General features: G+C 37.0%; 1 protein-coding gene across 1 annotated transcript in view; it reads right to left on the bottom strand.

The window, feature by feature from the left end:
• GLIS3 (GLIS family zinc finger 3) overlaps nucleotides 1-23,383 on the bottom strand; it is a 117,825-nt gene that overhangs the window by 32,966 nt on the left and 61,476 nt on the right. The window contains exons 3-4 of the mRNA XM_058828103.1: nucleotides 10,508-10,669; nucleotides 9,015-9,125 (exon numbers count right to left, since the gene is read on the bottom strand). Of these exons, the coding sequence (XP_058684086.1) occupies nucleotides 9,015-9,125; nucleotides 10,508-10,669 (273 nt within the window). The remainder of the gene's footprint in view (nucleotides 1-9,014; nucleotides 9,126-10,507; nucleotides 10,670-23,383) is intronic.

Below are 23,383 nucleotides of genomic sequence, written 5' to 3'. Positions count from 1 at the left end.
TCACTGCTAGAGCTCACAGGAGTATAAGCTCAGGACAGAAAGCAAGTACAGGAAGGAATCAGTATACAGAATAACAAACATTAACCAACAAGTAAAACAAACCAACACTCTCCTGGTTATACAACTGCCACAGCTGTCAGAACACCATGAAAACCATTGGGGGATTTCAGCTCTCACTTCTCCCTGGCGAACAAAGTTCTAAGTGTAGTGCTGGCAAAGCATATCCCCCACAATGGATCTTCCTTGGATGCCTTGTGCATCCCCCACAACACACACCACTGCTGCAGCAGCAGGGCGCTCAGCCACAGCCAGTGCTACACTGCTTTCAGACCCTGTTTTCCCGTGTCTCACTGACCACACTCAAAAGAACTGGTCATTCCTAGCCTCAAAAGTTTTCCAACAAATTGTATGATTAAATTCCTTAAACACTACTGCCCATACGTAATCCCTTTTTGCAAACATGCCTTTCACGAAAAATTGCTGAATGTCATGGTGTCTGATTTATACTTCATTCTGAAGACAGGAAGTAAAGGGATTAAAGTTGGGGATTAAAACACTTACTCCTTACTTCATTTTCTTCTGCAGAATAGTTTCTTCGTTGCCATGAGCACTGCCTACTGATCCCATGGCCCTGAATGCACTTCTTTTTGCATTGGTGACATTTTTTAAGTGGACTTCATAGAGAACAAATGAGAGAAAATATCCTTATTTTCAATTGCTCTCAAAGCAAGAAAGTAGATTGGCTTCTCTTTCAACCCATTCTCTCCCCTTTGCAGTTGAAACAGTGAAATCTGAACTAAGAGCCTGAATAAGGTCTGAAGGACACAGAAGCTGTTTATCTCATATGGTAGTATGTTTGCTCCCCATGAGGAAGGTGCTCACAAACGAACAGTTCCTCCAGATTAATATAGTCACATAATGGAGACTGTCACTGGTAATTAGCTCAGTGCCTGAATGACCTTCTGAAACACCAGTGGTGTAATGCTCTAACCCACCTTGGCTCCCTCCTTCCTCATCAATTAAACATTCTGAGTTGGAAAAAAATGTTTAAAAAATATTTTCTGTCATGTAAGGAACACAATAACCACTGTGCTTCCTGAATTGCAAAAAAAGCTTGGTTCAAATACTGAGAAAGAAAGAAAAAACTGAAAACCCATCATGAAATTAACAAACAAAGGATACTATCTAAAAAAAAATCCCCAGACACTGTTTTCTTTCACGTTATTCACAAAATCTAAAGGCTGGTATAAAATCTTGGTTTTTCTAGAATCTTTAAACAAACTGGTAGCTTCATCAGTTGTGTGGTAAAATCAATATGTAGTCACAATAAAAAGCCTGTTTCTACTGTACTGTAAAACAATTAAAAAATGAGCCATCAAGAAGTATACAGCAAGAGGCAAGAGGTCTGTATTATTTTGCTGAGGGAATAATAAATTTGCTGACATAATTCACATAACAGAAAGCCAGACAATCTCTCAAAACTTAATAGAAATTTTCATGTTAACCTTTTGAAAACACCAGTATGTCTTGGTTCCAGAGAAATATTGTTCAGTAGAAGAACACCATGTCTTTAAGCAATTGTGTTTTCTCCCATTTCTTGTTTTCATTGTAAGGTGGACAGGTTTTGTCATGGAGTTAGTTTACCTTTAAGGAAGTTAAAGTTGCTGGGGACTCCTGGGAGTCTTTTCTCCTGACCAATTATCGGTCATTGCTGAGAATTGACAGCAGTTTTAGCCATTGAAAAGTAAAATCAACTTGTGAACCCCACCTTAAAGTGTACAACTAGAAGTCTGTGGTGTTTCTTTGTTTCCTGACTGTGAAGGGTGGCAGAGCTCCGGCTGGCCTCCGGTTCCCTGCCCAGGCCATGCGGCTGGGTGGGGGCCGGGCCGGGCCCGCCGCGTCTCTCGTCTCCCGGCCGGGAGATGAGGCTTGCCCCGGGCCAGGTCGGGCTGGGCCGGGCCCGGCCCGATCTCTGGTTCAGCTAGAGGGTTTGCTGTAACTACATTCACTAGAAAACTGCTGAGTGAAGAAGGAAAGGAGCTCTGAGCCTGCAGCAAGCAGAGACGGAGACCACGCTCTCCAGAGCAGCTATGAGGAACTTTCCATCGCAGACGGCTCCAGCTCCTGTTCAGCAGAGATCACCAAACCATCTACAAAAGCTTGGGCAGGATTTTAACTCTTTCTTATCCAGATGAGACTTGCGGATTAATCTTTTCATCCAGAGAGAGAAAAGGAGAGTGATCAACATGAAAAGAGACTTTATAAACTACTAGTGGCAAGAAAGAAAAGAGACTTCAAGAAAGGTAGAGAATTAAGAAGATGCTTTAATTAAGCTGAAATATCTTTCTGTTAAAACTATGGAGATGGACAATGAAGTCTTGAAAAGAACTCCTTTAATTCATAATAGAGTATGGGGAAGAATAGAGTGTTCAAAGTGTGAATTTGAGTAAAAAGCAGAGTAATTGTGGTATAGTGAAGTGCTGGGAGATTTGGAGCCTTGAGAGGCAATGAGAAAACTGTTTTCTAGTGAAGCGCATAGAAACAGATAAAAAATACTGTTTGCCTTTGACTAACTTATCCTTAAAAATGCTATCCCCAAACTTATGACCCATAACACATTTCAGAGTGATGTGGAATGGGAGGAGTGAGCTTTGATAGCAGCAGCTCTGAGCAGCTGATATCAAGGAGACAGAAAACTATAACAAAATAGCTTTCTTGTGAGAAACTCCATAAATCAACAGAAAGGAACTTCTGTTTCTCTACAGAAACTGAAGAAAAGACTATAGAAAGAATTAGAACTGTTTCAACCATCAAAATTATGAAGTTTTTGTCTCTGTTGTCATGTGAACAAAAGAATAGTGAGCAGTGAGAAATGAAAAGGTTTTTCTAAAAGTTTATTCTGGTGTTCTTATCCTTGTAGTTTGTCAATAAACTTTCTTTACTCCTTTTAAGTTTTATGCCTGGTTTCCTCTTATTTTAATCCGTATCTCACAGCAAGAGATAAATAATTCTTTTTTCCCCTTTTTGTTAATTACTGATTCAAAACCACGACAGGTTTATATATCATACCACAGGTTGGGATAAGAAGTGTTTTAGAGCAACCCTGTGCAAAAGGGCTTGGGAATGATGGTTGCCAAAAAACTCAACACGACCTGGCAATGTATGGTTACAGCCCAGAGCGCCAAATGTGTCCTGGGCTGCATCCAGAGCAGCGTGGGCAGCAGGGCCAGGGAGGGGATTCTGCCCCTCTGCTCTGCTCTGCTCTGCTGAGCATTACTTCTGCTCTGCTGAGACCCCACTGCAGTGCTGCATCAGCTCTGGGGTCCCAGCACAGGAAGGACATGGAATTGTTGGAGAGAGTCCAGAGGAGGCCACATACTTCATTAGAGGACAGGCGCACCTTCCCTACAAAGACAGGCTGAGGAATTTGGGGCTGTTCAGCCTGGAGAAGACCTCAAAGGAGCTTTCCAGTATCTGAAGGGGGCCTTCAGGGAAGCTGGAGAGGGACCCTTATTCAGGAACTGTATTGATACGAAAGGGTGGCTGGCTTAAAACTGAAAGACAGTAGGTTTAAACTAAATGTCATGAAGAAATTCTTTACTGCGAGGGATGAGACACTGGAGGAGGTTGCCCAGAGATGCTGTAGAAGCCTCATCCCTGGAAGTATTCAAGACCAGGCTGGATGGGGCTTTGTGCAACCTGGTCTAGAGCGAGGTGTCCCTGCCCATGGCAAGGGCACTGAAATTAGATCTTCTTTAAGGTCCCTTCCAAGCCAAACTATTGTATATTCTATAGACATTGTACATTACAGGGCTCTAAGAAAGAAGAGGTGTACTTTTAGGAAAGGAATATAAAACAACTAGGCCTCAGAATAATTCAATTATTAAGATCTGCCTCTGAAGGTGAGGATTTTATATTCCCCTTTTTGCTAATACAGAGGTTCCTCAGTGGGAGAAGAGGAATACCTACAGGACCTTTATAAGCAACCTTCTGTAAAGCCCCCTCAGTTCAGACTGGAACCCTTATCAAGCTCAGCAGAGGCCACTCAGCAAAGGAATGCCAGTAATTGCTTTGGCCAGGTGGTTTATATCCTTATCCCACTGTTTCCAATGTGCTCCATACCTAGTGTATGCTCTATTAGCCTCTACTACAGTCTGAAGTAGGAGTGGATATGGCTGAGGCATCAAACTGCCTGTTTCATCTCTGCAGTGCAGTCTATCACCATTTTTCTTACTGTAATCAGAAACAGTACTCTGAAAACTTCCTACCATTGCTAGCTGATCAATCTTGGAAGAGCAATAAATGCAATGGGGAAGAAATCAAGCATAAATAGCACTGGGATTAGAGAAATCCCGATTGCCTTCCGTGCTTTATTCCTGCACAGCAAAATAACACCTGAAAATACTTCCTTCCAGTCAGATATCACAGGAACAAATTATGAAAGCATCCATTGTGCCTGGGATAATGTTTTGCTAGCTTCCCAAGAGTGACTGTTCAGCCATCATTTTACAACTGACCAACCTCTGTGAAAAAGAAAGATTATCAGGCAGAAATAAATCAGTCTAGAAGCCCTTATCTCATTTGATCTCACCACTCCCATCATTCCTTAGTGATTTGGTGCATGTACCATATAAACTACAATTTTTAAAAATCTCCATCATGGTCAAGATAATTTTCAGAAATATCCTTTGGACTGCCTTTCCTGAAGCTATGGCTCCATGATATTTGATTTCTGGGAGAGAGAGTACAAAAACTTTTGTCCTGGAAAAATCCACCAAAATAAACATAATTCCTGTCTTCTTAGGCTAAGACTAGTGACCTAGAAGTATCACTGATTCATCTGCTGAGGTGTTAATCTACCTGGTCAGTTCAATCCTTGTATGGGTTCCTCCAGACCCATTTGAATGACCTTAAATGGTACAGGTTTACAGGACAAACAGCTTTTAGAGGCAGTTGTCAGGTAAGCATTCAATACCTCAAAGCTTGTCTAAATAATATATCCCAACTGACCCATAAATAATTTAAATAAAAATACCAAAGACATGATCTGGTCACTATTAGAACTGCCAAGGAATCAAAGGCTGGTCAGCTGAATGAGAAAATTATTTGGTAAATATAAATCGTCCTTCAATTCAAAGTCCAGACTAAGAATTTTGCATTCCCTTTAGCTGGTCTTGTTTATGTCAACTGTTCAAATTATATCTTTCTTTTCTTCCCAAAGATGGACCTAAGTAGTTGTATTTTCAATTGTTTCACTTTCTTTTAATTAAATAGAAACAATCTTTTAAACCATTGTCGATTTTGCTTTTTTTGGCAGGACACATAGGCCTAAAGTGCTATTATATATGACAACAGTTATTCGCTAGTGTGGATAAAATTAAAACTATCTAAAGTATAGCCACTGCATTGTTCAGATAATAAGGTCAATGTTACTGATCTTGTCTTGGCCAAACCACTGCACAAAATCAGAACAATCTTTTGTCCTTTTAAAATTATCTCTTATTGTTTGAAAATGCACTTTTTAAAAAGAGAAAATCTTTAAGAAAGGCAATGGACATTGCAGATATTCATGACAAGATGTACAAAACCAGTGGAGAGTCCATTCCATTTCATTCCATTCACAGTGGGAATTGCACTGCAGTATTTGAAAGTGAATTAAATATTTTCTTTAGATTTACCAGAACAGATTTCTTCGGCACAACTGCTACAGAAATAGCAAATTACTTTTCATTATATACTTCAATGGAAAAGACAATGATCTCATACTTGTACAAGGCTGAATGCTCTCTTACACAACAAATGGATCTTAATGAAGAGCATACTGGCAGTATTGACTTTATACAGGCTTCAAACCACTTACACTCTTACAAAGAAGGCTGAGGGAGCTGGGCCTGTTCACCTTGAGATGACTGAGAGGGGACCTCATCAATGCCTGCAAGTCTCTGAAGGGAGGGTGTCAGAGGCTTTTCTTAGCAGTGCCAGACCATAGGGCAAGAGGCAACCGGCAGAAACTGATGCACAGGAAATGCCACCGGAACACGAGGCAGAACTGCATCACTGTGAGTGTGACTGAGCACTGGAACAGACTGTCCAGAGAGGCTGTGGAGTCTCCCTCACTGGGGATATTCAAGAGCAGTATGGCCAGATCCTGTGCCATGTGGTCTGGGATGACCCTGCTTGGGCAGGGGGGTTGGGCTAGGTGACCTGCTGCTCCCTTCCAACCTGACCCGTCCTGTGGTTATGTGTTCTTATAGGACAGGATCTGGATTTTGTTAATGATGTGATATGGACATGATAATGAGTAGAATGATATGAATGATACGAGTAGAACAGAACAATATTTTACTTTTTATTTATTTATTCTTATGAAGGGCAGTAGAGCAGAACAGCACAGCCTTGGAGAAATAGATAAAGGATGTAACTTAGGCAAACAGAACATATAAAACACAAGCAGGATTCCAACTCAGCTCTGCTAGGCTGACAAAGCAGAAGTAATGCAAAAAAATATACTGAGCTCACTCAAAAGCAGGGCTTGAGGAACAGGCACCTGAAAAGGACGTGAGACATTGAAGACAGACCCCAAGGAAACTATAAGGACTTTTGATAAGGGGTGAGACTATGAAAAACAAAGTAAAACATATACATCCAGTAAGGGGGCATAGCTAATGAGTATGTGATCATTTTTGTATGATAAACATACAAAAATTTTTTGTTTCTGTTTACCCAACACTCAGGCATTTGATTGGAGACAGGACCCTCCAGTGCACACCGCAGTAAAGAATGCCCGCTCTCTAATACTCAAAGCCATGTTAGAAAGTTCTATCCAGCTGACTGAGGTATCACAATGTTCCATAATTTCATTTTCATTATCTTCAACAAAAAGACCTGCCAAAACCAAAAGAGCTATGGATTCTTGATTTTGATCACAGTACCATCAGTTCACAAATGAAAGACATTTGTGCTTTACTGAAATCAAAAAAGTATAGCCAACTGAAAATATGCTTACTTGTCTAGCCAATTTACAAAAAAAAAAAATCTTGTACATTGTCCTTTCAAAGCTGAAATGAGAACAAGATTAAAAATAGAACAGATTTCAAAACTAATTGTAGTTGAGGGGCATGTTGTACATTAACATTCCTCTCAGCATCACCTTAATCTGTCATTTTGGGAACTGTCTAGTTTTCTTTCACTGACTTCTTGGCTTAGAAGAAACCTCATTTATCTTCCCAATGGAAAGATGAAATCCTGGAAGAGTCAGCAATTTTTCCTTTCAAAAACATGATAGTAAACATTGGTTTTTACCCCACCAAAGTATTTTAAAATTACAGACTGACTACTACAGTGCATAGAGGATATACCTAAAATGTTTTACTAAACATTTTCAGCATCTATTCCCAGATATTTGCATGGTATTTGTGTACATGTTTGCCCTCATTTTTGTAAAAGAATTTTTGTGAAGAATTTTTCAAATTACACAAAGGTGAGTAAAGTAGGCATGACTATCTTTATTCTCTCATGGATCTGCCTTCCTTTGAAGAGTAAATGAAATGTTATTATACTATCCATTAAATTACTTTTATTAAATGCATTTATGCTGGGATCTTCTTGGTTTATAGGATTTCATGTCATTATGTGGCAAGATTCCCAGTTAAACATATTTAGTGGATAACTAAGGGTTGGGAAGTGATGGGGAACAGTAGCTGCATTACAGATTTGCATGAAAGGAATTTTGCCTTATATGGTATAAGTCATAGACACACATCAACAGAAGTGGTTTAAAATAACTGAGAGGTGGAAATTTACCTATATCCCATTGCATAATCCTAGCTCAGAGAGCCCAGGAAAGAGTCAAATCTTTGAAGAAACCTCTACAGAATTCCGGGGTGAAGACTCAATGTAAACATCAGCACAGCATGTAAGGTTCCACCCTTAGGAATATATTTCATCCTGCTATTTAAGTCTCTGCAACATCAAAGACACATTTGCAGGTACAGTCTTGGAGAGCCAGCAACTTGCGATGCCACAATAATGTCACTTGGTATGCAGGGGGAGGTTAAAGGGAGGATTAAAACCAGTCAGGCACAATATATTAAAGGAATCCATGACTAACGGGGTGTGACAGCAAAGGGTTTCATTCTTTTCAACAGAAAAGATCCCTAGGGTTTGAAGTATTAGTCCACTGTGCCTTTATCACCTTGGAATTTTTATGGTTATTTTTGATGAAGTCACATTTTTGCAATTACCTTTTTGGCATTAAGCCAATTTTCACTTTTTAATTAAATCCATAAATAACTTTAATTCTTCATTAAAAGGTTTGTTGTTCTTATATTTTATTACTGTCAGGAAATATTTCAAATACCAAAGCATAATGTCAGTTAGTAATTATAACTCCACAAAGGTCCAGTAACTATCTATGTTGTACCTTGTAAACATTGTGCCAGTGATTAATAGGAGCTATGATGAAAAATGCTCAAAAAACCAATTCCCTTAGGTCACAACTCAGCTCTTTAGAGATGCACTTATACATATAAACAGTTGATGACTCATGGGCTTGACATCCACAGGGAATCAGCATTGTGAAATATCTTGGTGTTATTGGAAGTATCTGGAATACGCAAATACAATTTAGAGCTTAATCCCACATGCTGCCCTCAAAATCTAACCTTCCATCTGAGACTGGCCAGTATTTTGTAATACTGTGTACTTACCAAGCGGCATAATTTGAAACCAAGCATTTCTGTTTGCAAAAATTATTTTTATTTGCCTTGTTGTATTCGTTTAGTAATTAACCATCACATCAGAAAACATACAGCATTAAGGCTGCATCAGGCAGCCTCATTAAGTCAAAGATTAAATTATCTATATACGAACCACATCTATCTATAATTTGCTCTTTTTTCTAATTCAAAGTCTGAAATCAACCCAAGTACTTGAAGATGCATTGAAACATCTAATATTATTACACTGATTACTTCACATAAACTTTACACCGGTCAAGACGGCAGAAAAATTACCTTTTTCCTGACTTGTTGATCTTTGGACGAATGGGCTTTCACATGTTTTCTCAGGGAACTTGGATCTGTGTATCGCTTAGTACATCCTGGAATCTCACATGCATAAGGTTTCTAAATCAGAAAGAAAAAGGATAAAGCTGCTGTTGTATCACAGATTATTTTAACTCAAGAGAACCCTCTCTGAGCCTTGGGATCCTGCAAACCACATTACTACAGAACAAAAATATTGTACATTATTACAAGCAGAATGCTTGGCAATTTTTTTAGAAAAGGAAAGGATGAAGTAAAGCTTTAAAGGAAGACAAACAGAAGGAAAGCTTTCATTACAGCATTTCATTATTACCTTTTTTTTTTTCTTAGCATTACAATGAGTATTGCTAGATATACTTACAATTCTTCCACCCTCAGAGCAATCTTTGACTTAATCAGAAATTACAGTCTTTAGTGAATCAGGTAAAGAAACTGCAGTAAAGGCCCAGAAAGACTGTTTAGGATTATAGAAGGATCTGCTTCAGGAAAAGAGAACAAGAAAAAGTGTTAGTTTACTATATTACAAAGAAGGCAAGAAAAAACAAGCACTGAATATTGAAGTTTCAAAAATATTACATACCAAAAAAATAAAATGTATTTTAATGTGAAGTACTTACCAACTCCTTCAGCTCACATTTTCTAATAGCACTTTATTATTATTATTATTATTATTATTATTATTAATAATTACTTAATTTTAGAAAAAGACCTGTAAAATATCCTGTAATATCTTTATAGTTTTCTTAAAAGAATGCCCAATAAATCTAACTCACATAATCTTCTCATCTTGCTTGTTCTAATCTGTCTTCCCTGAAGACTTGTAGGTTCACAATACTAAATATTAAATGAACATTAGGTCCAACTCTTTCCTGAAAGTAGCTATTCAGCAATTTATCCACTTATGTTTCACAAATAATTCCTGAAAACACTTTGTACAAATAATTAACATTCTGGCCATAGTATCAATTATATCAACTATATAACTATACTATATACATTGTATTCAACTATTTTTTAGCAGCCATTTAATTCAAATGGCACTGTTATAATTGCATTTCTGGACTTCTCCCCTTTGGAAACTCTCTCTGAGCAAACAAAAATTTTTAGATTTACAAAATTACTGGCTCTCTTGACTTTCTGGTACATGCCCCAGCCTGAACTTTTCATCAAAGAAAAGCACTTTATATAGCAGATGGTTTCAGTTTCCCTAAAGATCAGCTAAGTGGGAGAAAGCTACTGCCTCTACCTGCAGCAAAGACCATGGAACTGTGGTCTTTTTATCAACCAGACAGCCATCTTCTTGCATGCTTAGATTACTGGGTTACTTTTGGAGCAGCTTCAGCAGCCTCATCAGTCCACCCTCTTGTCTCTAAGGCTATGGGCTACCTGCTGTCACCAGGCTGGAGGAAAGGAGCAGATGGTCTAATTTACAGGGGACTGCAGTGGGGCTTCTGTGTCCTTACAGTGTCCAAGTGTGTCCTCTGGTGCTTGGCGCGGTCGCTGGAGTTGCTGAATGCTTTCTGGCAGCCAGGGTGCTGGCAAAGGTATGGCTTCTCACCCGTGTGGCTCCTTAAGTGAATCTTGAGATTTTCTAGTCTGGAAAAAGCTTTCTTGCAACCCTCAAACTAGAAAAGAGAAAGAAATTATTCAATGGAAAGCACACACAATAAACTGCAACAGCAAACACGGAACAGAAGGGTAAAAGGGCATGCAGAGACCTCCAGCCTGCTATGGCTGGGTAGCTCCACAGGGCCTTGCTTCTCAGTGTGGGTGTTGCTGTAGGCTTCAAACCATTTAGACTGTAAAAGTGTACCTATCCTCCCTCCATGTGGCTGAATTAGGAGAGTGTGTCCTACATTTTGCAGATGGCACACTGAGGCCCAAAGGGACCAACCAGCTGAGAGTGCAGCACCTGTCTGTGAAACACAGCACCAGCTGATTCTCCTCCCTGTCACACACAGAGAGCAAAATGGTCTCTGTGAGGTTCCCAAGACCTCTGCTAGCTATCCCTGTCTCAGCTCCAGGCTTCCTTGGATATTAGCAACTGAGCCACACAGAGGCATCCCTCAGTACCAACCCAACCTATATAGCAACAGCAAAGACACACAGGGAAATTTCAGTCTGAAATGCAAAAAGTGAAACGATTTCTGAAATACTTATTTACATTTCTGCCATGAGTAAATGTATGAAGTACTAAAAATACTGTAAGCCTATCAAAATAGGATGTAATTCCTATAGGGAACGAAAAATCATGCATCATGAACCATCAACATATTGCATCTCTACCTAATCAAGCATCTGTGGAGAAATCTGTTTATATAAACAGAAAACAAGTCTTTCATCTATCATGTTCTCGTAGCATACCGTAGCCTAGGGGAAACTAGAAGATCCATTCTATGTGACACCAACATTTTTATATATACTTGATTTCAATTAGGCTCAAATATTTATGAATATCAGAAGTATAGGCTTTCTAAAGATCTATCTCTCAGGATCAGTTAATCTCATTAGTTTCAGTTGCTGCATATCCCACATATGCATATTCTGATGCATAACAAATTGCTAGGTCGTGGTTCTTGCATGCTTGCAAAAATAATAATTCTGTAGTAGAGATGTCAAACATTTCTAAAGCTAACACAAAAACTTCCATCATTTCACTACCTATTAATTTTATTAATTTGAAAAGAAACAGGCCATTTTTCATTGGTGTCAGAATGACACAACTAAATTTTACAATTATGCATTGCATGTAAGTTTACAAAAGCACAAGTAGGAAAAATGACATAATCTGGTAATAATTAGCATGCCCTTCTTAAAAATCTGTCGCATCCTCAAAAAAAGAGAAAAAAAATTATATAAAATTTGTATCACTTAATTTTAAGTGCCGCTTTTGGATTACTGCAAAAATGCATTAGAAGTTCAAAGAATAAAGTATAAATCACATTATCTATAAACCAGCAATATTCAAATTGAGCTTAAGAAATTAAAGCTCGATATAGAGGATGAACCACCCCTGTTATTCATTTCATGGGTTTGAGTTTCATGGGTTTTGGATAGGATGGAATATAAATAAAAAGCTTCATGGCTTGACACATTTTCTGAAGTGCATTCCTACACATGCACTGCAGAACTGCTAGAACAGTTTGCCCAGTGCTCCATCCAGCCTTGGCTTGAACACTTCCAGGGATGAGACAACTTCTCTGAGAAACCTGTGCCAGTGTCTCACCACCCTGACAATAATTAATTTCTTCCTAACATCTAATATAAATGTACTCTTTCAGTTTTAAGGCTTCAAAATAATGACTTTCAAAAAGCAAAATAATTCAAGAGCACCTCTGTTAAAAGTAGAAAGAAATCTACTGATTAGCCTATCTTGCACAGACAAGTTATTATTTTGTAATAACATGAAAGAACACACTCTAATACATTCTAATGACTGTAACTATGCTGTACATAAGAATAATTGTAGTATCTCAAGAAACCATTAATTTTTATAGGGTAAAACTCAGACCAATGAACAAGTTGTAGAAGCATGACTCTTGTGTTTATTTTGTAGGTTATTAAACTGAATTTTCAAGTATGCAAATGAACTTAAACCTGCAAATGACTGTTCATATGGTTGTAAAATTACCATTAATTTTAAATGGGCAAAAAAAATGTTTAAGTAAGCAGAAGTGGGGAGCCTTAATATAGCATAACTGGGAAGTCTTAACATATGAATTTAAGAATTATTATTTCTGAAGACTTCTGCACTGCAGAGTATAAACTGGAAGATAAGATAGTTCTCTCCACAGCCTTGAATTACTGTCTGGCATATTCACAAGGCAATATAGCTGTATATTGCTGGAAAGGTCATTCTAGCAAAACAGTCTACAAGCCTGTATTATTAAAAAGACTCAACAGTTAATGAATGTTTCTTCTATAAATCGAATTTCCTAAAGCCCTGGAAATCTTTGATACTTAAGATAAAAGGAATGAAAAGATACTCTTTTCAACAACACAGAACACACTCTCTATCCTGATAAACAGATTTCAGTGAAGTATCACAGACAAGACAGGATCACTTATGGGGGAAAAAACTCAGGTAGTTCATAGATGTTTCTGAAATGGAACTCATAGTTTTCTAAGATATTAACTGTTGCAGTCACCCAAGTATATGGCATACCTTTAGCATTCTGAATCTGTTTAGCAGTCCTAAACATATTCTGATTAAACCAGATTTTTTGCAAACATGGAATTAATTGTGCCATGTTTTCCTAAACCGCAATACAGAAATCAGTTACTCAGCTTTTATTTTTACTGCTGCATGCAAATTGAAACCATTAAGTAGCTCATACAGAAAATTTCCTCTCTCTACTTCCTAAAGTTCTTTTAAAAATACATTCATATTTACTTTCTCCTTTTATAAAGACAATCATGAAGAGCAAGAAACAATATATTTACAGGGAAAGGTAAAAAACTGAAAGAAAAAGCAGTCTTATGACTTTAAAACATTTGTATTCTCATGAGCGCACTGTTCATCCTTGTTAACACAGAGATGATGCTCAGCGTACCAGGCAACCCTCCTGCAAAATGACAATATAATTTCATAGGTTATATAAAATATCTGTGCAACTTGCAAAGCCCTGCTGGATGCACTATGCATGAGTGAACCCTGACTGGAATTCTCTATGAAATATATTCAGACTCTTGAACTATAGAAGAGCATGGTAACACCTGTGTGACTACTTCATTATCAGTAGCAGGTAAGTCACTGGTCATATGACTATGGAATTAGTCAGTTTTCTCTGCAAAAGAAACTGTTCTTACCATCTCAGTTGATCACTAGTATAGTAAATATTGAAGAACTTGTTCTGGCAGACCACTGTCTGAGCTCTGATCCATTCACTGAAAAGTATGTAGTCTTTATATAAAAGTCAAACACAGTCAGCTTAGCTTCTTCTTAATTCAGTATCTGATATTATCGGGTATTAAATATATTCAAGTTTTCCTGTCTGAATTGATTTTGGTTCAGCACCAGTGTATTTTCTTTTGTAATTTTTCTGCTGTATTAACATTACAAGCAATGCAAAAAGTAACTTTTGATTCTAGGTATTTTCTGTTATCAAGTCATTTAACCTTCTTCCAAAAAATTTATACATATCAAAAGTATTTGCTTTCTCAGACCTACTTCAAAATTGATTCCAAACCCCCCAAAATTGAAATGAAGTTCATTCCTTTTAGAAATACTGACACCTGAACAGTATATTTGATTTTACAGAAATGTTTAATCCAGTATACAAGATAATGTTACTGTCCTCAAGTTTGGGTTTTTTCATCTGAACCAGTTATACAGTGAGCCACAAATATTTTTAAGCATTACCATATATGGCAAAGAATTATCTTTTATTTTTTGAAGTATGAAGGATAAGCATTTCCCTTCTCCATTGTCATGTGTGAGGAAACACTTATGGGATATTAAAATGAATACATTTTATTTCAAGTTCCTCATCTGGTCTGTCTCTAAGCTTACTGGGAGAGGGGTGGTTTTCTTTTTTAAATTTGACTTTGCTAAACATTAGCCTGCCTATAACCATTAAATTTCAGCAGCTGGCTTTCTGTGTACAAGAGCTAGCTATTGTCCACACAATATCTCAATAACAAACCTAGATACTTCAGGGACAGAATGCATTCGTTCTTCAGTAAAGCTGAATACATGTCTCAGGCAAGCAAAAGAGACTGAGAGCCCCTCAAAAGGCTCTGATACAGGGAAACACATGAGCTACATTCAAATGACCTCAGAAAGTTAGATATGGCATGTACTTGATGGAAAGGTGAAGAGCTCTTCAAATCTCTGTCAATCTGACTTGGGGGAAATCAACCCAACCCTAAGTACACACAGAGGATATATTAACCAGGTGGTCCAAATGCATGGCCAGAGTTTCAAAATACCAGCTCACTTAGCTTAGTATTCTGTTCAGTCATGGGGAACCTCATGATGCAAAATAAGAAGAAAAACGTGCACCCAGAAACTAAGATACATATCAGAGGGGAGAAATTCCTCACTGATTTTAAAAGGAAAACAAGATAAGAAACTTTACCCTAGCAAAAGGAACATTCCATGGAAAACCTAAAGAAAATAATCAACATTTCCACCTTCCATGACACTTCTTCATTAAGCACTTCATTAAATTGGAGTGGTCCAAGGATTTATGGCATCATAACTGTGGGACTGGGCTTTCCCAATTGCATCCACACAGGTAAGAAAACCAGCAGTTTCACAGATAGTTCAAATCAGACCTAGCTCTTTTTTTTTGCCAGTCAATGCATGGCAAACCCACATTAATCTATGACTGATTGCACATGACCACATAGACACATACTCTGAAAACTTCCCACACTATATGACTGGGTCCCCTTCTGACTACTTCTGCATTCATCTGGGATAAAAAATACGTCATCATTATTTCAGTGGTAGAATATCAATGTTAGGTATTCAAGTAATATAATCAAACTCCCTTTTTCACCTATCCCAGGATCATCCTAGCTTTCTTTAAGGCTTTTATTTCTTCACAGCATTCTACAGAGGGTTTTGGTTATAGTTGGTAGGATTAAATTCTGACTCAGACTTCTTTCTAGGGATAATTTCTTATATTGTAATTATAAACTACATGCCTTCATTTCTCCTTATGTTTCTTCGCATCCAGCTGATTCACTGTGTAACTTTTTATGCTGCAATAATCTAGCAAATGCTGGATTGTTGTCAATGGGATATTCTCAGTATCTGTAGCTCTACTAGTCCCTGTTAAAAGTACAAACTTAGTTTTACTACTTAGGACCACTATTCTGAGAACAAGTGAAGCACTCTTCATCTAGTATGTGCCCTTCTAATGAAATTTAATACAAAAAAATTAAAATCATAGAACTATGGAATTCTTTTGGTTAGAAAAGACCTTTCAGAATAAGTCCAACCATTACTCCAGCACTGCAAAGTCAACTACTAAACCATGTCACCAAGCACCACATCTACAGGTCTTCTCAATATCTCCAGGGATGATGACTCTGCCACTTACCTGAACAGTGTCTTCCAATGCTAGACAACTTTTTCAGTGAAGAATTTTTTTCTAATATCCAATCTAATCCTTCCCTGGCACAACTTGGAAGTTATTTTCTTTCATCCTAACACTTGTTACTTGGAGGAGGAGAGGGACACCCACTCCAGAACACTGTACTGCCTAATGTACAGTGCCCAGTTACAACAGCAAATTATTGTCTGAGATTGGCTTGACAAGCTGCTTGACTTGCTTACTTTTGTAATATTCGTAAACTTACCATAAGCATGACAAGTAAAAGTTTTATATCTTAAACTTTGAAGGGAGATATCTTAATAAAAATAGAAGTCATTCTTGGATTTTAGGAAATGCTGTCATACATGAATGCAAGTGTACAAATGGAAGGAATGGTACTCTTAAAAACTATGTAGGAAAAAATAAATCTAGAGTAGCATTTACATAAGCTCTCAAAACAAAACTTTGAATTATTCAATAGCCATGCAGCATTTTCTAAGATTCATTAGCAACTAAAAGGCACATTAATTATTTAACAATGTCCATCTGTCAATTAATTTTGAATGCTTTGAAATGCTGACCAGGTAGGTTCTTCTGTGTCAGCACCACAGTATGACAAGGACAAGGTCATACATCTGCAGCTTTGTATTTATCACACAAACAGATGTAAAAGCTGTTCCTTATGTGGCTTTCAAACAAGAACAATGCATTTCAAGCATTAATTAATAGCCTTTTAACCATTTTCCTTCTTCAACAGTCCTAGCAGGGTGCTGCTCTGCAAAAGATGTGTTTTCAAAAAAATGAGAGTAAGACCTCATATGAAAACCTTTTAAATAGCTTTTTATACCCCCAGACCCTCCAGCCTGGCAATCTTGTGAATGACACATAATTAGTGTCAGACATCATTCAAACTGCTGACATCAGGTGCTCACTGACAAGGAGGCTGCAGTCACAGCTGAGATTTAAAGGCCCAGGTTCATCTAGTGCAAAGTAAGTGCTGTGCTTTTAACCCTTGAAGTGTTTAAATGAGGGAATATGTGGCATTCTGAGCAGCACTTCACCTTAGTGCCTATCTGAACAGAGCACATTTTCTAATGTGGTGGCTGAATGCTTTGGTGAATGCACTAGCTTATATAAGGTCATATATTTTCCACAAAACTCTGCAAAGGCTGGCTGGAATTAATTTTTGCTTTTGTAGTTAGGCTTATGAAATTACACAATGTCTTGGAATTTATTGTTCCAGTAAACAATGACAGATTATGTTTATAAGTGTTACACAGATTATAGTAGATACTTCTTTGCCCAGTCTTTCAATGACAATTTGGTACAGAGACAATTAATCTTTTTTTCATTCCTCTTAAAATATAGAAGATTCCCTTCACTGCTATATCCTCACTTCATTTTTTTCTGGTAGATTCCTTAAAATTTTACAATCTAGTATCCATAAATAAAAATGGAAACAAAAGATAATTACAGACCATGACAAAATCTAAAGTAGTTTTTTATTTAGTTTTGTTGTACTTCCTACTTTAAGTTAAAAGGCTTATTATACTCAATAGACGTAGAATGAAGTTCATATAATTAGACAAGACTTATGGGACTAGTCAGTATGTTCAGTTTTAAGGCTCAGATTTTAAGAGCTTTTAACTAAGCAGCACATAATGCTTTTTTGTGTGCGTGTAGGGATTGAACAAGATTAATAGACTATATTCTAATCTGACTTCAGTTTTCCAATACATCCATCTCTTTGGGTATTTTTAAGGACGAAGCGACACATGCTGCTATATAGGCAATGAAATCAATGAAAAAGAGGATATATCAATACAGAGCAAAAATCTACACATTGGTTCCCATGGGAAACTGAACCAGGCTACTCAGACAGACACACATGAGAGTTTCTTATATTCCCTTTGAACAATTCTCACTTTTTTTGTCACACTGTACACATTTGACTATTTCTGTATATAGACAGACTACTTGAGTGTCTCAATAAAATTTACTTTTAATCTCCTTTCCAGGGAGATCAATATTCTGATGTCAGTTCTGTTAGGACAGTGGACAAAGGACAGCATCAAATTGCAGTACGAAAGGAAGAGGTAAGTAACTGTCCCTGACTACCACACTATTTCATTGTGAAAACTCTCTTTAAAGATGGCTTTTTAATTCCTTTGTTTTTGATAAACGTAACCTGCTCTTTTTTTTTTCCTTTTCATAACAGATCTCCAGAGGTCTTCATACTTCTCATATTCTAAAGATCTATGACACAAGGTAACCTTATTTTCTAGGTAACACCATGCCTAAGGACACAAATATCTCGGTTGAAATTAAGCACAGTGCAATGAATGTCATTTATCCTTGAAAAAATGGTGTCAAGAGATTCATTCACCATGGTAATGTCTCTTGTTTTCATCAGTCTTAGTAAGCATGGCCATTTCAGCCTCAGAAGCTATTTCTGTTGCTGTAGAGAAGGTAAATATTATGACTTGTCCCTTCAAAAGGAACTATTACTGAATACATCAGCTGCTACTGATTCAAAAACCATATGGTACAGAAACTATTAGAGGAAAAATGAACATTTTGGGAATTCTTTCTTTGCTTCCTTTTAGAAGACTGTGCTTGCATTTTTTATTTATTTTTTTCTGATTTTACTCCTTTCTTTCTCTTCCTCCCTAGCATTTTTAAAGCGTTGTCTTTGAGCCTCAAGTAACTGAAGCTGTCATCTGTAATCATGCAGCTTTCTCTACTAGAAGTTGTTCACTGCTAAGGCAGCTACTATTATCATTAAGCCTCAGAGAAGTCCTATGCACTTGAATACTTCTTTCTTCTTGTAGACATGCAAAATCTAAACAACCTTTTGTCAAGTAAAGAATCAGTTATTTCCTTTCAAGAATTTAAAAAAATATATGCAGGAATACCAGCTTCAAAAAAAAATGCAAATGTGTAGCTACATCTCACTTTTATATTTCTGTTCTCTACAGGACTTCATGCCAGAGATACACTATAAATTGAGATCATAGGCTTTCAAATATGGAGATGAGGTAGTGTAAATCACATTCTTACCAGGAAGATTCTGTTGTTTTAGATTTTGCTCTTTGTGAATTTCACAAAGGACTAAAATCTGATCTCCATTACACGATGAAAAAATGGAATAAATAATCAGGAAAGCTCTGAAACCAGGAAGCAGAAATGGGAAAGAAACTGTTTTGAGGATTCTTCCTCACCATAATCCATGCCAAGATTATCATTCATGATTCATTCTGTTTTCTATACATAGTAATGTCATACGAGTATCTACTTCTATCACAGAAATAAGAGTATTCCGTTCCTGTCCTGTCCTACCCTATTTATAAACATGAAAATTGGGACTGAAAAACTGAAACAAACATTCATGCTGTTCTATAAACACTAACAAAGTATTTCTTCTCACAGTTATTTGAAAATATTAATACCCGATTGCCATTTTTCATAGATACAAGGATATTCTAGACAGAAAAGCACTAAGTTTTCAGTAAACTCTCAATTATGGTGCATAGGTCATAGTTGATACTGTAAACCTTCAGCACCGTGTTTTACAAATCTGGATATGAGGTCCTTATTATTCCCAGGAATAATAAGGGTCCTTGGTACACTCTACTTTTTATTTTAAAAGTCAAACCTTAACTTTCTTGGTGTTTTTTTTTTAATTATTATTATTTTGTTTGTTTGTTTTTAAATTTAAAAAGCCATTAGATCATTGTCAAGAGCAAAATGGGCAGTAAGAGATCTACTTGATAGTTCCTGAGTGCAGCATTTGCACTCAAATGCAAACGTGCCAAAGATACAGAAAAACATCTCTACAAATGCTAACTCTGTGTCTAAAGAAATGTTGTACTTTTTTTATCCTGGAAAAAAACCCAACAACTTGACTGGCTCCAATTTTGACAAACTGACACTGATACAATTTAAAGGCCCTGGTTAAAGTGGTTTTATTAAAGCAAAAGCATAAGGCATAATTTAATGGGTTACTTGCTTATGTTAAGCTGTGTTCAGCTCGAAATGCCTGAGACAAAAAGAACAATGACAACAGGAAGAGGAAAGAAGGAAAATTGGTTAGTGAAAAACATAGACTTGAACTTAGAAGTTCAAATTTCACTCAAAAAATGCACCAAACAATATACTAAAAAGGCACTTATCTTAATTTTGATACTATATTTACATACTTGCTGCAATTATTTTCTTCTGCCAAATCGACTCAATTGTATGTAACCTCTAATATAAACACAATTTTTTACACATATAAGTAGAATACTTTATCATGAAGGAAATAGGATTAAACTGTGCCAATATGTAATGGTTTGAGAAGTACCTTTTCAAAGCATGCTCTTAAGAAACAGGGTTACACAGGAAGCATACTGATTTCAAGGACCAAAAGGTCTGATATTCTTCATTATGCAACAACAACAACCTCATCAGAGGAGAGAATTTTTTGCAAATTTCATATGTCAAAGTTTATTTGACTCTTTTTCATCAGACAGATAGTGCTTCTAGAATGTTTCTTATGGAATTAATAAGTTCAAGCTATTTAATCCATGGTGTATTCATGGTCCACTCAGTTCATGATGGAGAAAGGACTGCCAGTAATTACAAGTTATACCACATGTGGGGCGGTGACCAAAACTGTATAGGTTTAAAAAATTTTATTTCTTGCACTACTTGTTAGTAGTGTTTTTCCTTAAAAGATAACATGCATCTTTATAGCTATGGACATCTAGTATACTTGTACAGATTTTTTTTTATTTACTTGTACAGAATTTTTTTTATTTACTTGTACAGAATTTACATTCAAAGCTATATACATCAGTAAGTATTCAACATTTTCTAATACTTGAAATGGATAATTTGGAGTTACAGTTGTAACATACTCACTTAAACAGCATACATAAGTATACTTAACCAAAATATGTTCTGTAATACCTAAAAGTCACCCCAGAAACCCCAAAGTTAAATAATTAGAAAGTAAAGAAAATACATATTTTAATGTTTATTTTCTGAATTCCAGAATTTTTAAAACCAACTCAATTACTTTTAAATCAGATTAATTGGTGCCTTATTGAAAAATATCCAGATTAGTATCTATGGCTACTGAAAAATACTGGACCAGAAAACTCTGCAAAATCTACTATTCAGCAAAAACTTAAGCAAATTAAAGTGGGACAAAGGTGAATTCTTAAACAACCTTACCATGGCTGTACTACTGCTAGCCCATACCCAAAGAATTCTGTCATAATAACCAGGTCCTAATTCTGCATTAGTTAAATATACCCCACTTTCACTGAAGTCAGTGAGAATTCTGAACATGCAAGGAATGTAGAATTACAAGTAGTTTCTTAATCCTTAGGTCATAAGCCAAGATAATTATAATGCCTCAACTCATAATGTTGCTGGCTGAACTGCTCTGCAGCACCTTTTACAGCATTAACAGCAGGAGATTCTGCTGAATTAATCTAAAAATCATATCAAGAACTTGCCTCTGCACTCTGATTTGTAATAGGTAATTTAAACTAAGCAACCAGAAGATTAGAGTGAAATGTATTTGAGCTGCTTAGCAATGTAGCCTTACCCCTTCTTCCCTCTTTGTCCCCTGTTAAAGGGGAAATCGGTAATACAATTCAACATTTAAAATACTGTCTCCTGTTCTGAGAAAAGCTACTTACATAGCTGTCTTTTCAGGGCAAAACACAGACCACTCGCGGAAAAGAACCGTTGTGGAAAACAAGGCGAAAGCACTTGCATTTTAATCAGTGGGAGTCCGTCACAATAGCAAACAGCCAAGGAGGCTTATTTCTTGCCCCACAAAGAAAACACATAAAAATTTCCAGCAATATTCAACGTGCACATTTCAGCTCAGTAACTGTTTTCTATTCTTAAGTGCTTAACACTCTCAGCCTTTTTTCAATTAGCGCCTGTTTGTTCAATTAGTTAAAAATGAAAAAAAAAATAAATGCAAGAATAGAAGAAATAAAGCTTTAAAGAAAGGATTAAGCCTTGTATTTTATGGAGAAAGAACATAAATTAGAAATTCTTTTCAAATCTGAGTATGTATTCTTTAATCTTGTGCCCTGCTGGGAAGTGTATAAGAACCAAGACAGAAAGAAGCTTTTTTGCTTCATTGAATTTGTTCAGCGGAAGATATGCTTTTGACTATCTGCAACTAAATCTCAAAATTCACGACAACTTAGACAATGCTCCTACATTGCATAAGCCTGTGCATTAAAAAGAGAGCTAGGAGAGCTTACAGAAACCCACCTGGAGAGCAAGCTCTCCAGATTCAAAAAGGCAAGACAGGAGGCCATGTGGATGTGCAGCAAACAAGCCATGACTGTGAGAAGATGGTGACAAGACTTCATGTACTGGCAGTGCAATTCTTCAGTGTGGTGTGGCTTCATAAGCAAAATGATTTCAAAATAACCAATAGAACTGACTGAGGAGTGTGAGTTAGGGATAAGAGAACCAATGAAAGAGTTTAAAGGTTGGACAAGGTAGAAGTGTTGCTTACTGTACTGTTTCTTTGTAGAAGCATTTACTAAAATATAAGTATTATGCTTTGAATTTAAAATTGAAATTTTAATTAAAATTTAAAATTAAAACAAAGACTATTTCATGAAAAAGACAGAAGTCAAAAGGAATTATAAAAGTAGAAATAGGCACCACCTTTCTTTCCAGGAAGCACATCATCTTGCCCGTTCGTGCCTTGTCAGATTGAGAAAGATTTTTGCTGAGATCCCGTGACAGTAAAAACAGCCCAAGAAAAGATAAACCCTTAGAAGTTATTTTCCTCCTTTTGCTGTAGTTTACCCAAGTGCAAAGAACCAATATGTACATACAACAGGAAAGAAAGCAAAGCTGTTGTTCCTCCTCTTCCTCCTCCTTCTCAACACCAAAAAAAACATAGAAAGGAAGCAGCATGAACTTCAGGTAATGGCTAGGGTTTACACCTTTCTGACATTCCATTTAATGCCAGCAAAGCTCATCCCTTGGTTCCAACAAGTTGAGTTCATACTGCATCACCTGGGACTCCATTTATATGCACCAGAAGCTCCTGCCTCTTTGCAGACATGCCTCATAGCAGATAGAAGAAAACATTTAGTGTCAGCAGAAATTACACTGTGAAGGTAGTCAGGGCCATATTGCAGGCACAGCCCGGCCAGAGTAGGGCCACGAGCCTGGGATGGACCATGGCTGTAGTTAGGACAAACAACAAACACTTCACTCAGAGTGTCCCCAGTGAGTTAAGGCTGATGACTGAGATAACAA

Source organism: Poecile atricapillus, chromosome Z, assembly GCF_030490865.1.
Source record: "Poecile atricapillus isolate bPoeAtr1 chromosome Z, bPoeAtr1.hap1, whole genome shotgun sequence".
Taxonomy (NCBI): Eukaryota; Metazoa; Chordata; class Aves; order Passeriformes; family Paridae; genus Poecile; species Poecile atricapillus.
Note: the sequence above shows the minus strand (reverse complement) of the source record. Positions and strands in the feature narration are given on the sequence as shown.